Here is a 21,347-nt window from a genome sequence, read left to right on the forward strand (position 1 = left end):
CGCTATGCAAATGCGGGCGCGCAGTTGCCAGGGCAGAGCTGGCGCGCGGCGGCCAATGGGCGCGGGCTCCATAAACAAGGAGCGCGATTGAGCTTTGTCACATTCGCCGGGCGCTGTTAACACTTTCCAGTTTAGGGCGAAATTAGCTCCATCTCCCGAGGATCAGGCTCATGTTCTACATTTCACCCCCACAGCAAGGGCAGGGCGGCGCAGCCATGATACACGGGATTTACGGATAAGCGCGCCCGCGTTAGGATTTCGCCTCGCCCCGCTCCGGGACGCCTTCTCCAGGGCTGGGATGCGAAAGATTTCCCCCAGCGCTGCCGGGCGGGAGCGAGCCCGGCTGGAATTCTTGCCGCGGCTTTAAAAAGCTCTAAAGTTCCCCGTCGCTGCCTTCCTTAGGCAGGTCACCTCCTAAAATTACTGTGTCAGGCTACTCCTTGTCCTTCCCTTTTTCTCAAAGATCTGAATTGATGTTTCACTGGTTTGGGTTTAACCCTAACGACACAACATCCTTTATTATTATTATCATTATTATAATTATTATTATTATAATTATTATTATTCACACACACCCCCCGCGACATTTTTTAAGCAAATGAAATTTCAGCTCGTTCCACCGCCGCTAACGACTGACCATGAGCGATGCTGAAGCATCCTACGGGAAATAAGCAGATTTTTTTTTTTTTTTCTTTTGACCGATCTTTTAAAGAAGAAGAAGAAAAAAAAAATATTATCTGACAGCATATTGGTGTCTCTGTGCCTGTGACGGCGTGAATCCATCACTGACCAGCACCGCTCGCAGGGCTGCTGGGGAGATCCCCCTTCCCACGCGCAGGGGGGGATGCGGCTGTGGCAAACCGGCGGCTGGAAATGCAAAGAGTGACAGACAGACAGACTTACTCTGGAAGCCCCCGGCTGTCCCTGCAGCAGCACAGCAGCAGCACAGCAGCAGCAGCGCTGTCCCCTCTCTCCCTCTGTCTCTACGCCGTGGCGGCCGCAGCGGTGCCGGGCATGTTTTCCTGCACTTTGCCGAGCCCGGCAGCGATGTGCCAGCGCCGCTGCGAGTCACTCACCTGCCGAGGGGTGGGGGTGCTTCCTGTTCCCCGCCACCGTGCCCCCGGACAGGGGACAAGGTGCCCCCGGACAGGGGACAAGGTGCCCCCGGACAGGGGACAAGGTGCCCCCGGGCACGGCGGGGACAGCACCTGCACCGGGCACGGCCAAGGAGGGGACACGGGCACAGCGATCCCTGCCCTCGGGGGTCCCCAGCACGGCCCAACTTTTCCGAGCTGCAGCGGGGAACCTGATTTTACCGAGCGTCCAAAATGTCAGTTCCAACAGAACGTCAAAGCTGTACCGGCTCCCTCATTAAACAACTTCATTTTGGATATTTTAGCAGCAGTGGAACTACTGAAATATCTCCTTCCGTCTCTTAAAACCCTAGTAACTCTCCCAGTGAAGCTCCTGAAATCTCTCAGTCATCCAACAACTTCATTTTGGACATTTTAGCAGTAGTGAAACTATGGGAATATCTCCCTCCATGCCCTAAACCACCAGTAACTCCCTCAGTGAAGCTCCTGGAATCTCTCATTCATCCAACAACTTCATTTTGGATATTTTAGCAGTAGTGAAACTATGGAAATATCTCGTTCCGTGTCTTAAAACCCTAGTAACTCTCTCAGTGAAGCTCCTGAAATCTCTCCCACATCCAACTACTTCATTTTGGACATTTTAGCAGTAGTGAAACTATGGGAATATCTCCTTCCGTGTCTTAAAACCCTAGTAACTCTCTCAGTGAAGCTCCTGAAATCTCTCCCACATCCAACAACTTCATTTTGGACATTTCAGCAGTAGTGAAACTATGGAAAGATCTTCCGTGTCTTAAACCACCAGCAACTCCCTCAGTGAAGTTCCTGAATCTCTCCCTCCATGCCCTAAACCACCAGCAACTCCCTCAGTGAAGCTCCTGGAATCTCTCATTCATCCAACAACTTCATTTTGGATATTTTAGCAGTAGTGAAACTATGGAAATATCTCGTTCCGTGTCTTAAAACCCTAGTAACTCTCTCAGTGAAGCTCCTGAAATCTCTCCCACATCCAACAACTTCATTTTGGACATTTTAGCAGCAGTGAAACTATGGAAATATCTCCTTCCATGCCCTAAACCACCAGCAACTCCCTCAGTGAAGCTCCTGAATCTCTCCCTATATGTCCTAAACCACCAGCAACTCTCCCAGTCATCCAGTAACTTCATTTTGGACATTTTAGCAGTAATGAAACTATGGAAATATCTCCTGTGTCTTAAAACCCTAGTAACTCTCTCAGTGAAGCTCCTGAAATCTCTCCCACATCCAACTACTTCATTTTGGACATTTTAGCAGTAGTGAAACTATTGAAATATCTCCATCGATGTCTTAAAACACCAGCAACTCCCTCAGTGAAGCTCCTGAATCTCTCCCTCCATGCCCTGGAACACCAGCAACTCCCTCAGTGAAGCTCCTGGAATCTCTCATTCATCCAACAACTTCATTTTGGACATTTTAGCAGTAGTGAAACTATCGAAATATCTCCATCGATGTCTTAAAACACCAGCAACTCCCTCAGTGAAGCTCCTGAAATCTCTCCCTATATGCCCTAAAAGATTCCACATCCAACAACTTCATTTTGGACATTTCAGCAGTAGTGAAACTATTGAAGTATCTCCCTCCATGCCCTGGAACACCAGCAACTCCCTCAGTGAAGCTCCTGAATCTCTCCCTCCATGCCCTAAACCACCAGTAACTCCCTCAGTGAAGCTCCTGGAATCTCTCATTCATCCAACAACTTCATTTTGGATATTTTAGAAGTATTGAAACTATTGAAATATCTCCATCGATGTCTTAAAACACCAGCAGCTCCCTCAGTGAAGCTCCTGAAATCTCTCCCTCCATGCCCTAAACCACCAGTAACTCCCTCAGTGAAGCTCCTGAATCTCTCCCTCCATGCCCTAAACCACCAGCAACTCCCTCAGTGAAGCTCCTGGAATCTCTCATTCATCCAACAACTTCATTTTGGATATTTTAGCAGTAGTGAAACTATTGAAATATCTCCATCGATGTCTTAAAACACCAGCAACTCCCTCAGTGAAGCTCCTGAATCTCTCCCTATATGTCCTAAACCACCAGCAACTCTCTCAGTGAAGCTCCTGAATCTCTCCCTCATCCAACAACTTCATTTTGGACATTTCAGCAGTAGTGAAACTATGGAAATATCTCCTTCCATGCTCTTAAACACCAGCAACTCCCTCAGTGTGTGTGCACTACACACCCCAAAAATCAGCGCCGCCCATTCTTTATCTCGTGGCAGCTTTTGGGACTCATTTATTGCGTTTATTCCGTGCTCCTCTCGCAGCCCCTGCAGCAGCAGCAGCGTTACCTGAGCAGGGCTTACAAGATTTTCTGAGCAATCTGGGCTGGGCTGGGACTTTGCAGCACTAATCCCCGTGCTCCGCTGGCCTTTCAGGGAAATACTTTTATCAGCACTTAACCGAGAGTTCCCCGTGTTGGTGCAGCGCCTCCTCCTTCCCCCACCTCCAAAGAACATTACTCACAATTTGCAGTTTGCAGAGCAAAAAACTAATTAGAGATGGAATAAATTACCTGCACGTCAAACCGCACGAGAGGTGAAAAACACCCAATATTTTATCCCAAATCAATACCCGGCCTGATGGCTCAGGCATTTCCAGCTGAACATAAAGTTAGCGTAAATATCAGCATCATTTTTAAAGCTCTCCTTTTGCACAAACAGATCTGTATTAAAAAATAAAAAAAAAATTAAAAAGAAATCTTTTCCTACGCATCAAACCCATCAAGGGAAATTACTTGAATTATTCTATTTCCCATTTGTAGTTACTGAGGCACAAGATATATTTAAACAGTTGGTAGAGAAAAAATGGGAAGCATCTCCCATATCAATGTACAGCCAGCATGCCAAACCATGAATGTAAGCGCTAAACAAGGGATGAATACATCATGTGCAAGAGTCTCACATGATATAAATTATTCAATACCTGACCAAAGAGAACAGCTTTCAGGAGAGAGGGGGAGGATCTCAAAGTACTTTTGTAGTTTGAATACAGGCAGGGTTAGGAATTGATGCAGAATCTTTTTAACTCGGTTAAATAATCCCATGTATTTTCAAACTATTTCACTGGGTGACATCCACCCAGCTCTGGTGGCTGCCATAAATAAAGGTGGATTTCATCTAACACGGCGATGACAATTTTAAAATAAAACCAACTGTAAAAATAAAATAACTTGGCACGTGGGCAAGTGTGTATTTTCAGAATTTGGGCTGTCCCCTCCTTCCACGTGCAGGATTTGCACAGCCCTATTGATATTAAAAGTCTTTTTTCCTTTACTAATCCCAAACTGCCCGTACAGTTTGGGATTTTTGGGATTGGATTTGAGATTGCTGTTAACCTATCACACACCTTTAAGGAACAACACACGCACACAGAGGCTTTTTAAGTGAAAAAGTGAACTACAAAAAAATATCCACCATTATAAATTCCACCTCGATTATGGGGAAGCTGCTGGTGTGATGATTCCAGGGAATTCCCTCGCTGGCTGATTTCATGGATGATTTTGAAGTAATTCATGTCACTCCAAGGGAAATTTATAGCAGTTAAATTTTAGCTACAGAGAAGTTCTGTTGCATTTGAAGACATTGCACTGCTTTGATAGTCTGTATTAATAACACAAATTCTGACAGAGTTCCTAAAAACCAGAATACTTTGTATTAGTAACACAAATTCTGAGAGAGTTCCTAAAAACCAGAATACTTTAAAACTCTTAGGCACGCTGTCCTTATTAATCCATATCACAGTTCATAAAATAATAACATTCCAGATTTTATCCTCACTCCAAAGTTGCCTGGAAGCAGCAGAACTATTCCATAAAATCCTCACAGGCTGTGAACTGCACTTTAAACCACTTTTCTGCTGCTTTGACAATGATTTGATAACTGATATTCTGACACCAGCATTTTACAGCAGGCATCTGAAGCCAGTCCTGACACACTCCACTCAGAGTTCCCAAGTCACTAAACAATAAATCATTCCCCAGTAAAAGGTTTCAGTATTTCCATGTCCAGTTTAGTGCTCATCAGAAAATCAAAAATAAAAATCAGAAATAAATCCAGGCAAGAGGCTGAAAAGTCCAGTCAAAACTCACAATTCCAAAGAACTCATCTGAAAGCCCAATTTCCTGCCTTTGTAATCATTCCTGTATTTAGTACACACACTTTTAAGTTTAAGCAATTACTTCTTTTGATTTGCCTCACCTTGAAGTAGCAGCTTTTAAGGAGAAAAAACCTTAAGTGTGGTTGGATCTGTACTTCCAAAACCACCAAAACCTGGGGATGCCAAACTTCACTAATCCAAACAGGATGACCCCAAAGTGGAGCTCACTGTAAACTGTATTGATTTCTCTCAAGTAATACAAATTTCAACCCAGAAAAATTTAAAACACAACAACAAAAACCATCCACAAAACAAACAAAAAAAGTATTATTCCTTTAGGATAATACTGTGATTTAAGAAAATTATTTTTTAAGTGTACCTTGCATTTTTCCTTTTAAGGTTTCACTGTTTCTAGCATAAACTAAAGAGTAGGTATTAAAGCTATGAAAGCTGGGGGTTTGTTCACACTAATAATAACGATGAGAGCAACAATACCCAAGTATCAGAGTTGTGCAAATTTAAAAAGATAAATTTTGTCTGCATCTTACAGAAACCTAGAATGGTTTGGGTTGGAAGGGATCTCAAAAATCATCCAGTGCCACCCCTGCCATGGCAGGGACACCTCCCATTATCCCAAACTGCTCCAAGCCCCAGTGTCCAACCTGGCCTTGGGCATTTCCAGAGATCCAGGGGAATCCAGATCTGGGAATTCCATCCCAGCCCCTCCCAGGGAACAATTCCTGCCCAATATCCCACCCAACCCTGCTTTCCTTCAGCTGATCTGCATCCATAAATCTGATTCCCAGTTACAAAAACTCCCATTTGCCATGACTGGGCTCCTCCTTTCCAAGAAGTGCCACCTGTCCCCTGCAGGGACATCATGGAAGATGCACAAACCAAAGACACCCTGTTCTGGCTGGAACATTTGAGCCTCTCCTTCCATCAGTCTCTGGTTTTTCTGGAATGTCAATTCCCAGAACAAGCTCCTGACAGCTGCCACCTGCACCTGCAGCATCCAAGTGGGCCACCAAAAAAAGCAGGTGACGTCCAAGGGGTGCAGGAAAGGAAGGAATCATTCCAGCATTTCCTGAAGGTAAACTACACCAAGGAAAAGCTGAGCAGATAATTTGCCATGGTTTGGTGTTGGGTTGGGTTTCCTCACCTCCAGAGAAGTGCAGAGGAAGCATTTCACCTGAGGAAAGAGAGTTGGATATTCCCAAGGAAAGGTGATGATGGAAAATTATTTACAGGATCTAAACACCAAACACAGAAGGAATTCTTCAAGGTTCATCCAACAACTGTGTTCTGGGAAAAGATCACCCCAAGTCCTGTTCATAGCAGAAATGTTAATGAAGTTCTAACCTCTAAAGGCTTTTAATTCAAACAAAACTGTGCCCTGGTCTGGTCAGGGAGTGTTCCCAGTTCCTGAGGACACTGTGAAAACCACATTTACAGGCACTAGACATGACTGTCCTGCAATGCAAAGGAACCACGACCTCCTGCAGTGTCATGTCACCAGGGGTGAAGTAACTGCAAGTCAAGAAAAGTGAAATAATAGCACACAAACTCTTTATTTAAAAGTTTAGGTAACAGTGATGTTTTCAAAGTGTTCTCAGGGAACAGAACACTCAGCTCCATGCATGGCACAGGCAGGACTCTGTAAAAACACACGTGAGGACAGTCTTGGAACAGCCTGACTCTTCCCTGCCTGGCAGATGCTGGAAGAAGTGGCAGGAAGTTGGAAGTGCCCTCCTGCCATGAATGGAAACTCACTGGAGTGAGGGCTGTGTTAGGCTGTGGTGGGAAGACATGATTGAGAAGGGGTGCAAAGAAATGTCACCCCAAAGACATGTCATCCCAAAGAAATGTCATCCCAAAGAAATGTTACCCCCAAGAAATGTTATCCCAAAGAAATGTTACCCCCAAGAAATGTTACCCCCAAGAAATGTTATCCCCAAGAAATGTTATCCCAAAGAAATGTTACCCCAAAGAAATGATATCCTAAAGAAATGTTACTCAAAAAATGTCCCCCCCCAGGAGGACATCACTGAGGGCAGTTATCAAACACTCCTCAAGGTAATGGGACTTTAGGTTGCCCAGAGCAGCTGTGTCTGCCCCTGGATCCCTGGCAGTGCCCAAGGCCAGGTTGGACACTGGGGCTGGAGCAGCCTGGCACAGTGGGAGGTGTCCCTGCCATGGCAGGGGTGGCACTGGATGGGCTTTGAGGTCCCTCCCAACCCAAACCATCCTGGGATTCCCTGAATTTGGAGGAGAAAGCATAAAACAAGCCCGGTATCTGCCACCTGTAAGATGTTTGTAGAAGACAGAGCCACGTAACTCATTATTCTCATCACTGCCACAGAGCCCAACTTTTCACCAAGTCCACTGAAGAGCTGAAAAGCCTTACCAGAATGAAAGCCCAATGCACCTGCTCCTGTTCTGCAGCACCAGCTGTTCTGCCAAGCAGTGGCGACACTCGAGGCTGTGCTTTGCCAAAAGCACCATGGGGTTGTTCTCTGGCCCTGCTGGCCCAGCGAGCACAGAACTGCTTCCAAATGTCTCTCAAGCTCACACGGCTCCTCAAGACTTCTTTGGGAATTGTGGGATTGCTGTGATTTCTTAGCTGCTCCAGAGAGCCCAACCATGTCTGAGCACAAAGTGCCAGAGAGGACTTCCCTTCTTTTTCTGCTCCACAAAAAGGGAGACTTCCCAACATCTCTACAAACCAGAGGGAATGGACAGAGGTGGAAAATTGTCTTTGCCATCATTTGTGAGAGGAAAGCGTGCAGATTCTTCAGAGGTTATGGCATTGACCCCCTTCAGCCAACACTCCAATGTTTCAAAACATCATCAAGGATGAAATTATTTTGCCAGGGGAGGTTCTGATTGGATACCTGGAAAAACTTTCCATGCAAGAGTGGTCAGGCCTTGGGATGAGCTGCCCAGGGAGGTTTCGAGTCACTGATAGTGGCAGGAGGAGCCTGGATGTGGCCCTTGGGGACAGGGTTTGGAGTGATGCTGGTGGGTCTGGGTGAGGGGGAACTGGATGATCTTGAACACCAATATTTCACAGCCTATCCAGCTAAGAAATTATTCCTGCTGTGCCTCCCCTGGCACAGCTTGAGGCCTTTTCCTCTTGTCCTGTCCCTGTTCCCTGTGAGCAGAGCCTCCTCTTCCCTGGGCAGCTGAGACACCACGGTAATTTTGTGTTCCCAGCTCACAGGATTTCACTCCTGAGGGCCAGAAGCACATCAGACACACCTGGAATTTCCTGGGCTTGTCCCTTCCCTTGTAACTGTGCTGAGGACCCCAGAAAGGGCTGGAGAAAAGACCCCTGACTCTCCAAAGCTGAGCACAGCAATGCTTCTCCATGGAGCACCTTGTCCAGATACCTCCAAAAACTTCCCAAGGCATTTCTTGTTCTCCAAAACTGATCAGTTCCTATCTTTGAATGAGGAAAGCCAGGCCTCTGTCAGAGGTGCTATTAATCCAAAGGTGTAGTAGCTGTCTAATTACCTGGTCTTTGATGAAATTCCCAAGATTCATTAGGAGCTGATGCTGAAAGGAGCCCAAATCGCTTTGTTTAAGTGGCTGCCACCCAGACTTGCTCAGAAGACACCGATTCACTTTTCTCTAAATTGATCAAAAGGCTTATCCAGGAGGGAGATTAACCATCTTCCTAATGGGTTGGGGCAGCTTCTTGGGAAGACAAAGCTACTGCTAATCTGTTATTGAGGATAATGTGGATTTTTGATGGCAAAAAATACTGCTAATAAATTGGGACCCACAGGAGAAAGTGTGCCACAACGTCAAACCATAAAACACTGTAACCAATCTGTAAATGCTGAGCACCTGTAGCTGTGCAAAGGGGGTTTGTAGGGAAGGAATTGTTCCCTGTGAGGATGGGGCAAAGGTTGGCCAGAGAAACTGTGGATGTCCCATCCCTGGAAGTGTCCAAGGCCAGGTTGGACAGGGCTTGGAGCAACGTGGGATTGTGGAATGTGTCCCTGCCATGGCAGGGGGTGGGAGTGGGATGAGTTTTAAGGTCCTTTCCAACCCAAATCATTCCAGGATTCTAGGGAAGCAAGAATTCCCTTCTCCTCTAGCAACCCCTTCCCAGAAAAAAAAGTGAAGCAGATTTTTCATTCATGTTTTGCAGGCTATAATTCATGGAATTACAGGACACAAATGATTCCTCAGGTGTCTGAATATCCACTGAGTGTTTACTCAAATACCTGTAGCCAGAGTGAAAGACTTGAAGCAAAAAGACGTCACTACGGATCTGGAAGTGTTTTGAACCCAAATCCCTGCTCCAGACAAAGTTAGCTCCCAAATTCTATTTAAGGAAACTGCCTTCTATTGAAGAAGTGGAGTATTCAGCTGGCTCCGTTTTGGTGGCACTTTTTCTGAGCAGAGAAGTGTCAGAATTTTTGCATTTGGATGGCAGCCTATAGAGCCTGGATTTCTCCCAAGAAAAAATGAAGTTGTGCTTCTTGCCTTCCCCTGGAGCTCCACATGCCTCCAGACATAAAAGAAAACAGCAAACAAAGAAAAAACACAACCACTACTTTTTGCCTTTCTCAGGATCCAAACAGTTGTTGCCTGGGGCCTTTTGCTACCAGAATCTTTGTTGGAAAACAAAGCTGAACACAGAATTTAAGCTGAAGGTGCAGAATCTTAACTTGAAAACTGACCCATCGATTTGGGTGTGAAACGGCCTCTTTTTTCAGAGGAAAATCTGGAAAATCTCTTTTCTTCACAAGAGAAGTCATGAAGACTCCTGAAGTCCATGAAGTCAGCCCAAGCCAGAGGACAAGAACAACTTTACAGATAAAATTTCTCAGAAGATGCAGAAAAAGCTGAACTTTCGAAGGAAAGCAACACAAAATTCTCCCAGGCTTTGTAAGGAAGAAGCAAAGGAATATTCCTGCAGCTGCAGGTCAGGAAAAAAGAAGTTATATTTCTATATATGTATTTATACATTATGTATATATAACAAAAGATAGAACAACCCTGGGGATTTTTGCTTTGACAAGAGGAGGAAAAAAGCAATTTTCTTGTGGGACATCACAAGTCCAAAGAGAAAGGAAAAAGGATTTAAGGACAACAGTGGAATGAATAGCTGAGGAAGCATGGAAGCAGCAGCTGAGTACCCCTGGATCCAGCACATCCCAGGAATCCTTCCCAGCAGGCAGCCAGGACAGGGAAGCAGCAGAGATGTGTGCTGCTCCATGGGATGGGCTCTGGGTACTGAAATAGCTCTTTCAGTCTGGGAACTGGTGCTCTGAAATCTCCTCTGACCACATCTGCTCCTGCAGCTCTCTGCTGGCACAGTTTACACATCAAGTCTCTTCCTTGAGACAGCCTCCTTCCAACAGTGAAAATGGCAGAGCAGGACAGGCTCAGCTGTGAACGGAATTTTGTAAAATCCTGGGGTGTAAAGAAAGGAAAACATGTCAACAGCATCGGTCAATGACTGCTCTGCTCTCCTCCAGATTTCGGGCTGTGACCCTTTTCTTTGCAAGATTTAGAAGAGGTTCATGCTCTTATCAAACACCTGCCCAAGGCCATTAAAGGTGAGGAACAATCAGTGAATTCTGATAAACTGTCACCAATGACAAAACACAAGATCATCACAAACTGGTCTAAGTTAAAGCACGCAAGACTGACTTGTTATTTTTTTTCCCCAGTTATTTATTTATTACAATTATCTTAATGCTGGGATCAAAGTTTTCCTTCAACACCTCAGCTTGCCCAGAGCAGCTGGGGCTGCCCTGGATCCCTGGCAGTGCCCAGGGCCAGGTTGGACACTGGGGCTGGAGCAGCCTGGGACAGTGGGAGGTGTCCCTGCCATGGCAGGGGTGGAACGGGATGATCCTTAAACTCCTTTCAACCCAACCCAACCCAACCCAAACCAACCCAACCCAACCCAAACCAACCCATTTTGGGATTCCATCACCTCAAGAAGCCAACTTTGAAAAATGGAATTTTGGAGAAAACTCCAGAGATGTGAACATTGAAGCCTAAAAAGAAACACTGCCTTATTTACATCCCTTCCTAAGCACCAGAAATACCCTAAAACTCCACACTGTGGATCCATCACTGCACTCAGGGAAGTATCCAAGAATTACTCAGCATTGTGAAATGATTACTGTAAAATTACTTTACAGCTGGAAGTTTTACAAAGGTCAAACTTAAGAAACAAGAAATAAATCAATTACCAGAATGCTGCTTTTTTTACACAGGCTTTAAGGCCCTAACACAGAGCCTACCATGAACATCTGGAACTCACCTAAAGTGAAGCTGTAAATGGAATTACAATGGACATCTGCTGCCTTTCAGATATTTTGCTAAACTTCAGTAAGTTAAATATTTCAAAGGGCCTAATTCCTACATTTATTCCAAACTACCAGAAAGCCTCTGCATTACTGGAAGGTACAAAAGTTGGTAAATACATTTGGTGGGGTGTTAAAATTTATTTTATAAGCGAATGTAATATATGTAAGCCATTATTCTATACCTACATGAAGATAAAATCAGTTTTATATTCAACTCAACTTGTGGATCTACTGAGAGGCATCAACAGCAAGTCAGAACTCACATTAATATGGCAGGTGAAATCATAGAGACTTTTGCCAATATACAAAATCCTGGAGAAGCAGTTCATTCCTTTTAGGCATCTTCAGGACCTTGGAGGAGCATGAAGATGTCAGCCCTGTTACAGCCAAGCTAAAAAACCATGTCTGGATCTCCATGTGTTGCCAGAAACAGTTTATTTTTCTGGAGTGGAAAGGCAATCCTGAGGAATTGAGGACTTAAATCATAATATTAAATATTTTCTCTATTTAAAGGCCTCAGTGCCTACAAAACCAGGTAAAAATGAAACCAATTTCATCCACCTTTACAGACATCATCCTTCTGTTTATTTCTTGGCACACCACATCTGCTGATCTCCCTCCATCACATCTGAGGGAGCACAAACAAGTGGCAAGGTCATCCCAAAATACTGAGCTCAAATAGGCAAGATGCTCAAATATTAAAATTTTCTGTGATTTTAGTGAAGAAAAAGCAAATTGTTGGATGGCTTAGCCAACTTGAGGCTGGAATCTCTGTTCACAAAGTGGATTCAATGAGGTGAAGGAGAAGTTAAGAGCATGCACAAAAATAAACCAGTTAGAAGATCCAGAATTAACCAGTAAAAGAACTTCATACTCTACTCTCTGCTCATATCCCCAGGATTTTAAGGGATTTACAATAACCAATTTATTAGGAAAATGCCAATAGATTTCCACAGGGAAGGAGGAAATCAGGAACAAATCTCTTTTCTCAGCCTGGAACAAAACTTCTGCCACCTGTTCCACCTGTCCAGCAAAGATGTTCAACAGCTGGCTCTGTGTGCAGTGAACTCAGAGCTAGGTCCCCAAAGATATTTTGGGATTTAACCCAACCAGAAGTCCCCGGGGGTTAGGTGTGAGTGTCAGGGAGTGCTGAGCCTCAGGAACCAGGCTTTTCCCTTGTGCTGATGGATCCATGCTGGGCTGGGTATTCCCTGCTCCTCCCAGGACAACTGCAAGGTCAGAACCTCAAATCTGATGTGTCACTGCTAAAAACAAATTCTGTTTCTTGATGTCTAATCTAATCTCTGTCCTTAGCAGCTTATCAACAAATGTGGTTTTGCGACTGTGGCATCACAGCAGAAATCTGAGAGTCAAACGTTCCCACTTTTACATTTTCCAAGCATAACTGTGGTCCTAAATCCAGCAGGGTTTAACCAGACCTGCTCAGATGATGTCTGAGCTGCACCCAGTGACATCAGAGAGCTGACAAATCTGTCCTGATGGAAATATCCAAGCTGTCCATGGATAGAGAAACATGGAAACTCTGGGAAAACCTGCTGAGATGAACTTCCTCCCCTGTGTATAATCAGGAAAGAACCCTGTCATTGAGCACATCCTGGGTTGCTCTGGAAAGCTGGGAATCCACCAGCCTGATCCCAGGGAGGAATCAAGCAAACACATCTGGGCACCACTGCCTGCCAGAGGGTTTGACATGAACATCAAAAGCCACATAGCACAAAATGAACTGAACAGAGCAGGAAGAACTACCCTGAGTAGAAGAAGAGAAATACAAACCTTCTAGTCAGAATGTCCAATTTCAGCAAGATTTAGGAGCAATATTTGCCCAGTTCTTGTCCCCAGTTGCCTGATGAAGTATGATAAATGGAATCCCTACCAAGGACTATTCAGGCCTGGCTGTTAAGAGAGCCATCCTCTGGTGTCTGTCTGTGTTTTAAAGCCTAACCCCAAAGGAACAGAACTTTAGGGATGGGGGGAGAGGTTGTTTCCACCTGGCTCCGTGATTTATGAAGGATGCCTCCTACAAACACCTGCTGCCCTGCCTATGGATCCAACACAGAATATGCTCAGGAATTGAAGTGGTACCATTTTAAGTCAAGCCTGTCCAATGATGAGGAATTTTGGGTGTTGTGTCTCCAGAAAGGGTGACCAGGCCTTGGAAAGGGCTGCCCAGGGAGCTTTGGAGTGCCCATCCCTGCAGGTGTCCCCTGGAGGTGGCACTGAGTGCTCTGGGCTGGGGACAAGGTGGGCACAGCTAGGACTCCACGGGCTGGGAGGGCTTTTCCAGCCCCAGGGATTCCATGAAATTCCCAAGGAGCTGCTGCTGCAGCCCTGCCCCCTGGGAGGCCTTCAGGAGCACCAGTTCCAGGTGTGACCCTTGGAAAGCTGCAGAAGCTCCCAAAGTGGTGCCAAGGCCATGGGAAGGAACTCCCTGCGGGCATTTCCCTGGAGCACAGGGCTGAGATTCCCTTCAACACCCAAACCCTCACTCCAAACCTCCCAACCCCGGCCAGCAGGACCAAGCCAGGAACATTTGCTGCCAAAAGCAGCAGGGAGAGGACACAAAATGGGATGGACAAGACAGGGCCACTCCCAGCAGCCCTGAGCCAAGGTGTCCCAAACTCCTGGGACAAGGCACAATTCTGAGACCCCCATGGGCAGCTCCAAACTCAGTCTCGCATCCCATTGATTGATCACTGAGCCCAAGAGAACCTTTCCTTTTTGTTCCCTGAACACTGACTTTAAAGCCTGCAGAAAAACATCTGTATTTCCAGCATTTTTCATTCAGGCATTCTCAGTGTACTGACCAACATTCAGGAAATGGGAAATAATTTTTAGTAGCTATTATTGCAATTTTTGATCTGAATTGTAATTTGGTTTTGTTCAAAACCCACTTTTTCTTTGCTATTAGAAATCAGCAACAGAAAAAAAATCAGTCTTGCAATAAAGAAATCTCACAGTTTAAAACTCCATTGAACGTTACCTCAACAGGTTTTAAATAGAGGGTCACATGTATTGGGAGGTAAAATGGATAGAAATTACTTTTCCAGAATATTAGAACTATATAGAAGAACAGCAGCATCTAAAGATTTTCTGGTTCAGATGCTCTGGTCTGTTCCTGAATAAGGAAAGCAGCATCCTCCACCAGGCTCTAATTCCATGCCAAAATCCTGGAACAGGATTTTTGTTTCCTTTTAGATGAGGTTTGAGGCTGAAAACTTCAGTTTTTAGTATCACAGGTACTGAGCCATCCTGGAGGAGGGGAATAAAAACCCCTTTTCTTTTAAATAGGCAACTTCTTAAATATGGATGCAAGAATCTAACTTTAGCTGTCCAGGTTTTCATATTGCTGCTCTCAAATTCAGAAAGTAGAGCATTAATTTAGTCTGTTGACTTCAAGGTTATCATTCATTGAGGTCAATGACTCCATCTCTGAAAAGCAGAACTTCCACTTGCTTTGGCACAAAAACTCCCAAAACCAGCACCAAGCCTTGATGCAAAGGGATTTATTCATCCATGGAAAACCAGGGGTTAATACCAGGAAATAATAATAATAATAATAATAATAATAATAATAATAATAATAATAATAATAATAGCCAGGAATATCCAAGCCCTCATTAGCTGTTTGGTTTTCAGACTTTCAGCTCTCAGGGTCTCAGACATTATTTGGGTGGGATCTTCTGGGCTGATCTGCTCAGCCAGGACCTGAGCACCCATCACAAATCCCCTGGAAGGATCCCAGGGGATAGAACCCAACTGGAATCAGAAATAAACCCAGTGGGAGCCACGCTGTGCCCCAGCAGGGAATCAGCACTTGGAACTGTTCTGCTCTTTCCAAACCTGGTTTTCTGCCACCAACACTTCCAGGTGTGCAGTCACTCAGTGGAACCAGGAACAGCATCTCCACTGGCACAGGAACAGCCAGGGGAGGGATAACTTGGTGCTGGCCCAGGAATTTCTGGATTTTCCTGGTAAATTTTCCAGTGGCTGTGGCTGAGCCAGCTCAGGTAACACAGGTGAGCTCCAAACACACTTTGTTCTGACTGCGCAACAACAGAGGTGTTTTCTGCTTTGGTTTGTGACTTTTTTTATTACTGACATGTAAAATTATCATTTAAAATAGCTACAGGCTCAATGAAATCAGCAACTAAAACATGAAATAGGAGATGTGAGAGCCATGGCCCAATTCTCCACTTCCACTGTATTCTTCCATAAAATAAACACCTGGACACCTGCAGGCCCTAAACTCAGCCCAATGCAGGAAGTTCCCAGAAATCCTTCCTCTGGATTTGTTTTATTTTAATAAGGGATACAGCTGGGGGAGGACAGGTATCAGCGTGAGAACTGACTATTTAACTTCTCTTGCAGTATCCTTACTGGATTGGCTTTTTCTCCTTCCCAAAAATGACCATTTTTTATAAAGTTAAGAATAATATGAGCACCTCCAATGCCTTACAAACTTGACTACAGCATTATCACATTTCCTTGGTTCTCAACATCATTGGTGCATCCAAGATAATTTCAAACTGATGAGAATAATTTGCTGTAACCATTATGTTACTCTGTTTTCTTACAAAGGTTAAAAAAGAAGCTTTGAGCTGTTCAAAAGCTTAAAAATCAGACAACTCAGTATTTTTAGATCTATATTCCTTAGGCTCCAGCATAACTACAAAAGTCAAAACCAGGAAGCTGTTATAAAACCAAATTATTTTTATAAGGAATCTCCATAAAAAAAGAGGGAAAAAAGAACAACCAACCGCTGAGTTACAGAGGAGCAGGACAAGGGGTAGCAGGAACTCTGGAAACACCAACTTTTAAACCCAAGATGAATCCCTGCTTGTAGAAACCCATCACAATCCCAGATTTGATGCCACCACACCATGAGAAGTGAATATGGGTAGGATGACTGATCACCAGCCTAACAACACCCAGAAGTGTCTGGTTCCTTGCTTTCCCAAAAGGTCCTGGAGAGACTTGCAAAGGACAAAGAAGTGAAAAATTCCCATTCTGAAAACATTTTTTTAACCACATAAAAATGTATATTACCTGTGCTATCACAACATGACTGAAATACAAACTTGGCTTTTCCTGTGAAGAGCTGAACCCCAGCTTTGCTTATTGCAGTGTTTCAGGGAAAAGCAGAACAGATCCTAAAAAATCCACATGTCAACACAGAACCAGAAAATCACTAAGGCTGGAAAACACCTCTAAGACAAGCAAAGTCCAACCATTACCCCAACTCTGCCCAGTCCTCCTCTAGACCATGAACTCCAGACCAGGTGCCACATCCTGATGTGTTGGCAGGATGAGAAATGTTCAGTTTTCTGAACAACTCTCAGGATTGTGATTCCAAACCTCCCTGGGCAGCCCCTGCCAGGGCCTGAGCACCCTTTCCATGGGGAAATTGCTGCTGCTGTCCCAGCTGAGCCTGCCCTGGCCCAGCCTGAGGCCGTTCCCTCTCCTCCTGTCCCTGTTCCTGGAGCAGAGCCCGACCCCCCGGCTGTCCCCTCCTGGCAGGAGCTGTGAGAGCCACAAGGTCCCCCTGAGCCTCCTTTGCTCCAGCTCAGCCCCTTCCCAGCTCCCTCAGGAATTCTCCAGCCCCTTCCCAGCTCCCTCAGGAACTCTCCAGCCCCTTCCCAGCTCCCTCAGGAACTCTCCAGCCCCTTCCCAGCTCCCTCAGGAACTCTCCAGCCCCTTCCCAGCTCCCTCAGGGATTCTCCAGCCCCTTCCCAGCTCCCTCAGGAACTCTCCAGCCCCTTCCCAGCTCCCTCAGGAACTCTCCAGCCCCTTCCCAGCTCCCTCAGGAACTCTCCAGCCCCTTCCCAGCTCCTCAGGAACTCTCCAGCCCCTTCCCAGCTCCCTCAGGAACTCTCCAGCCCCTTCCCAGCTCCGTTCCCTGCCCTGGACACGCTCCAGCCCCTCCAGGTCTCTCCTGCAGGACCAGAACTGGGCACAGCCCTGGAGGGGCCTCTCCGAGCCAGCCCAGAGGGACAATCCCTGCCCTGCTCCTGCTGGACACACAATTCCTCATCCAGCCCAGCTGCCAGCGGCCTCTTGCCCCCCTGGGCACCCCTGGGTTCGTGTCCAGCCCCTGGCACAGCACCCCCAGGGCCTTTCCAGCTCTCCAGCCCCTCTGCCAGCCTGGAGCTCCATGGGTTGTGGTGACCCAAGGACAGGACTGGCCCTTGGCTTGGCTGTCCCTCACCCCTCTGGCCTCATCCCATGGGTCCAGCCTGTCCTGGTCCCTCTGCAGAGCATTCCCACTCTCCACATCTACACTCCTGCCCAAACTGGTGTTGCCCACAAAGTGATTGAGGGTGCACTCAATCCCCTGCTCCAGATCATTGATAAAATTACTGAAAATTTTTCAATTCTCCAAACAGCACCTTAAAGTGCCCTTTTGCTGTGTGTCCCACATATTATACAGGGCAAAAAGAGAAGTTAACATGCTGTAAGTTTGTTTTCCTTGTGAGTCAAACTGGAAAACAGCATTTAATATCCCCATTTCTTCAAATTTTCACTTTTTTTTTTAAAAAAAAAGCACTGGACTTTAATACAGTTCTGTATTTTCAGCCTAAGTGGTGATCTAAAATTAAAGTATTCCATGGCTGAAGTAAAAAATCTTCTTTAGGGGATTGTTTCCCCAGTTCAGCTGTGGTTAATTGTAGGGCTTTAGAGCACCTTCCAGGACAATGAAGTGAAGTCAAATAAAACAAAGGATTTATTGACCCTGTAGAAGCTTCCCCACTTTAACCAAAGGTAGTTTAGACATTACCAGGCACCTCTGATCAATCACCCTAGAGAAACCTTTTGAAAATGCAAGAGAGCCATCCTCAAGAACCACAAAACTTTTCAATTTCAGGCCTGAGCTCTCCTCAGCCACTCTGAACTTGAGACCAAGATCAGCAGTCACCAAATGACTCCTCCTATCACTGCACCACAAAATTATCACAGGGGAGAGTCTCATTTTAAGGCCTGCAAATCTTGTTCATTCCCAGAACCTCAGCATACCAAGCCTGGCTCCACTAATGAACAGAAAATGCAAATAAATCTGAGGTTTTTAACTTCCAACACATCAGAGGCATAAAGGTCTTTGTTCTGGTTTTTCATCTGTATTTATCAAGGGACTTGTAAATAAAGAATTTGGGCTGCAGGAGACAGAACTATCACTTAAATTTCAAAATCTTGTTCTATTCTGCAAGCTCACAGTTCTACAAGCTCAACACCATCAGAAATTCTGACCAAAACTGAAAGTGCTTAAGTTGGAAGTTTTAAACCAGATTAATGTATTGCAATGTGAAACTGATTTCTCTGAAACACTGTCATACATAAGGTACAATTTCATAACATTATCTCTCCTTTCAGTTGTGGGATGAGTATTTTTAAAGCTTTCAAAACATTTTCTCAATATTTAGGTTCTATTTTAATCTGTCACTGCCTACTACACAGAGCTCCCCAAATCTGATGGGACATCAATTTTCTACATTTTTAATACTGCTCCTTTTGATTAAGATACTGAAAATGAAGTATGAAAATGAAATATCCCTTTAGAAAAGTTTTTCCTTCTCCTCTCCTTTGCCCAAGCTAATTTTAGAATTCTTCAGACCTGCTTTGACTTGAGCTTTCAGCACACAACTCACAAACATGGGAGTGGAATGAGCGATGTTTGGTTTTCAGGGAATGAAATCTCCACTTCCAGCATCTTGGTCCTAATCCAAAGGCTCCATGTAAACAGACCCTCCAAAGCTGTTTATGCACCAACAGCTGATGCAACTGAAAACTGTCAATCAGGAGATGAGCTGGATGCACACAGAAATCTGCCTGGCTTTTTTTTTTTTCTTTTCAGCCCTAAGGATTCCTGGGGTTTAAAGCTGAACAAGCAAACCAAAGATCTGGTTGAAAAAAAGGGTGTTTGGGTATAACAAATTAGACCAAACCTCTTGGACAAATTCAGTTTTATTCTATTTCTACTGCTCGTGATTTTTCTGTGTTGAAATATGAACTGTATTTCCAGCAAAAGTAAAATCAGCCACTGAATCTGCAAATACCCTTGGCACTTCCAGGATTTTTGATTAGCCAAAAAATGGGAGAACTTCCTAAAAATATCAATCAGCACCTATAGAATCATTCCCATAAAAACAGTATTTCCACTCAGGAAAACCATTTTCTTCTTGGAAGAAGAAGAGTTTTGCAAGTTGCAGAAGAGTTTTGAAAGAGCAAAGAAAGATTTCCAATTTCTGCTAAGTTGGAACAACATCATTTGGGGGCACAGAGAATGGAACAGCAACAAGAAGCACATCAAGAACATCCATCATTTTTCATTGTAAAAATCCTAAATATCAAATCACCTGTATGCATCGTCTTCTTTCAAGTCTCATATCATCCTGCGGGGTTGTGGGGACGGGGGGAGTCCAGCAGCAAACAACACTGAAAAAGGGAAAATAAACAAGAATAAACTTCTTAAACTGCAGCCACAACTGCTCAGTTCAACCCCGAGCTAAACTGAGGAAATCCAAATAGAAAATGAAGTTTTCCAACAGGAAAAGCAAAGAGAGGTATCACAAAGACTTATCTTCTACTGATATCTGGTTTTAGAAAAATTTTCTAAGTGTCAAAATGGCAAGTATTAACTTAAATTCCAACTGGGCATTGAATAAATCTCAAAATTAACATCATCCCAAAAAATTGTCAGTTACCCGTCTCTGCCAAGCATTTAAACATTTGGATTTTCACAGAAATTCAGTACAATATTTCTAAATGAAAATTTAACTGAACTTGTGGGATTTTCCCAAATCTACAAGATATTGATTCCTAAATGTTAAAGTTCATTTCTCCTCATTGCCTGATGAAATTATATGAGGTTCACCTTGCTGCAAATAATTAAAATATGATCGGAAAAATACAATTGTATTTTCCATAGATGAAAAGATACAAAGACAGGAGTTTCTGTCTATATAATATATATAATATATTTTACAATATATTATATAATAATTGATACATTATACATTATATATTGTATTATATAATTATAATATATATAATGTATAATGTATCTATTCTATGTAATATATACATTATACATTATATATTATATATATTGTTCCTTATAGAATATGTATTATGTATTATACATGTTGCATTATATATTCTATAATATAATAATTATTATATATTTCTGCCTTTTTAAAAGAAAACTCCAACAAAAATTAAGAAGAACAGCAGGATTATGAACAAAAAAATTAATATAAAACCCCAAACGCAACACCCAGCAACTAAGGCTGGATAAAGTATTTCTCAAGCATTTGTTTTTCACTTGTTCTCCAACAATCATTGGTATTCTACAACCTATGGAAATACCAAACCCACTTAGAATTACTGAGACTTTTAGAGAACTCTGCAAATGACTGACCAGCTGGAATTGGAGAGTTATTATTATTTAAACACCTCCTGAAATATGTAACTTCAGGCAAGTGTGAGCAGCCCCCAGCGCTCCCAGGCCGTGCGCTGAGCAGCGCCCGGCGCCGTCCGCTCCATTTCCCCCCGACAATGGCAGCTCCAGGCCCGCACAGCCCACCCTGGGCCCGGCTGCCCTCCTGCCACCACGCTGCCCTGTCCCTGTGCCACTCCAGAGTCACCACACCAAAGAGAAGGGGGCAGGAGGACAAGGAATTGTTTTTGCATCCATGTGGGAGCAGGTGTGGCACTGATGGTGTTGGTGTTTTAGGAGAGGTTGGATATTTGTTGTCGTGCTCCCTAAAAAA

General features: G+C 44.4%; 1 protein-coding gene across 3 annotated transcripts in view; it reads right to left on the reverse strand.

Annotated features, from left to right (window-relative positions):
* DYRK1A (dual specificity tyrosine phosphorylation regulated kinase 1A) overlaps positions 1–21,347 on the reverse strand; it is a 77,859-nt gene that overhangs the window by 33,746 nt on the left and 22,766 nt on the right. For 2 of the 3 annotated variants that reach the window (XM_021527461.2, XM_021527460.3), the window contains exon 2: positions 19,932–20,010. In XM_021527461.2, the coding sequence (XP_021383136.1) occupies positions 19,932–19,941 (10 nt within the window). In that variant the 5' untranslated portion in view covers positions 19,942–20,010. Of the gene's footprint in view, positions 1–903; positions 1,072–19,931; positions 20,011–21,347 lie in introns of those variants that run through there. The other variant, XM_077781701.1, reaches the window with a different exon arrangement.

Source organism: Lonchura striata, chromosome 2, assembly GCF_046129695.1.
Source record: "Lonchura striata isolate bLonStr1 chromosome 2, bLonStr1.mat, whole genome shotgun sequence".
Lineage (NCBI taxonomy): Eukaryota > Metazoa > Chordata > Aves > Passeriformes > Estrildidae > Lonchura > Lonchura striata.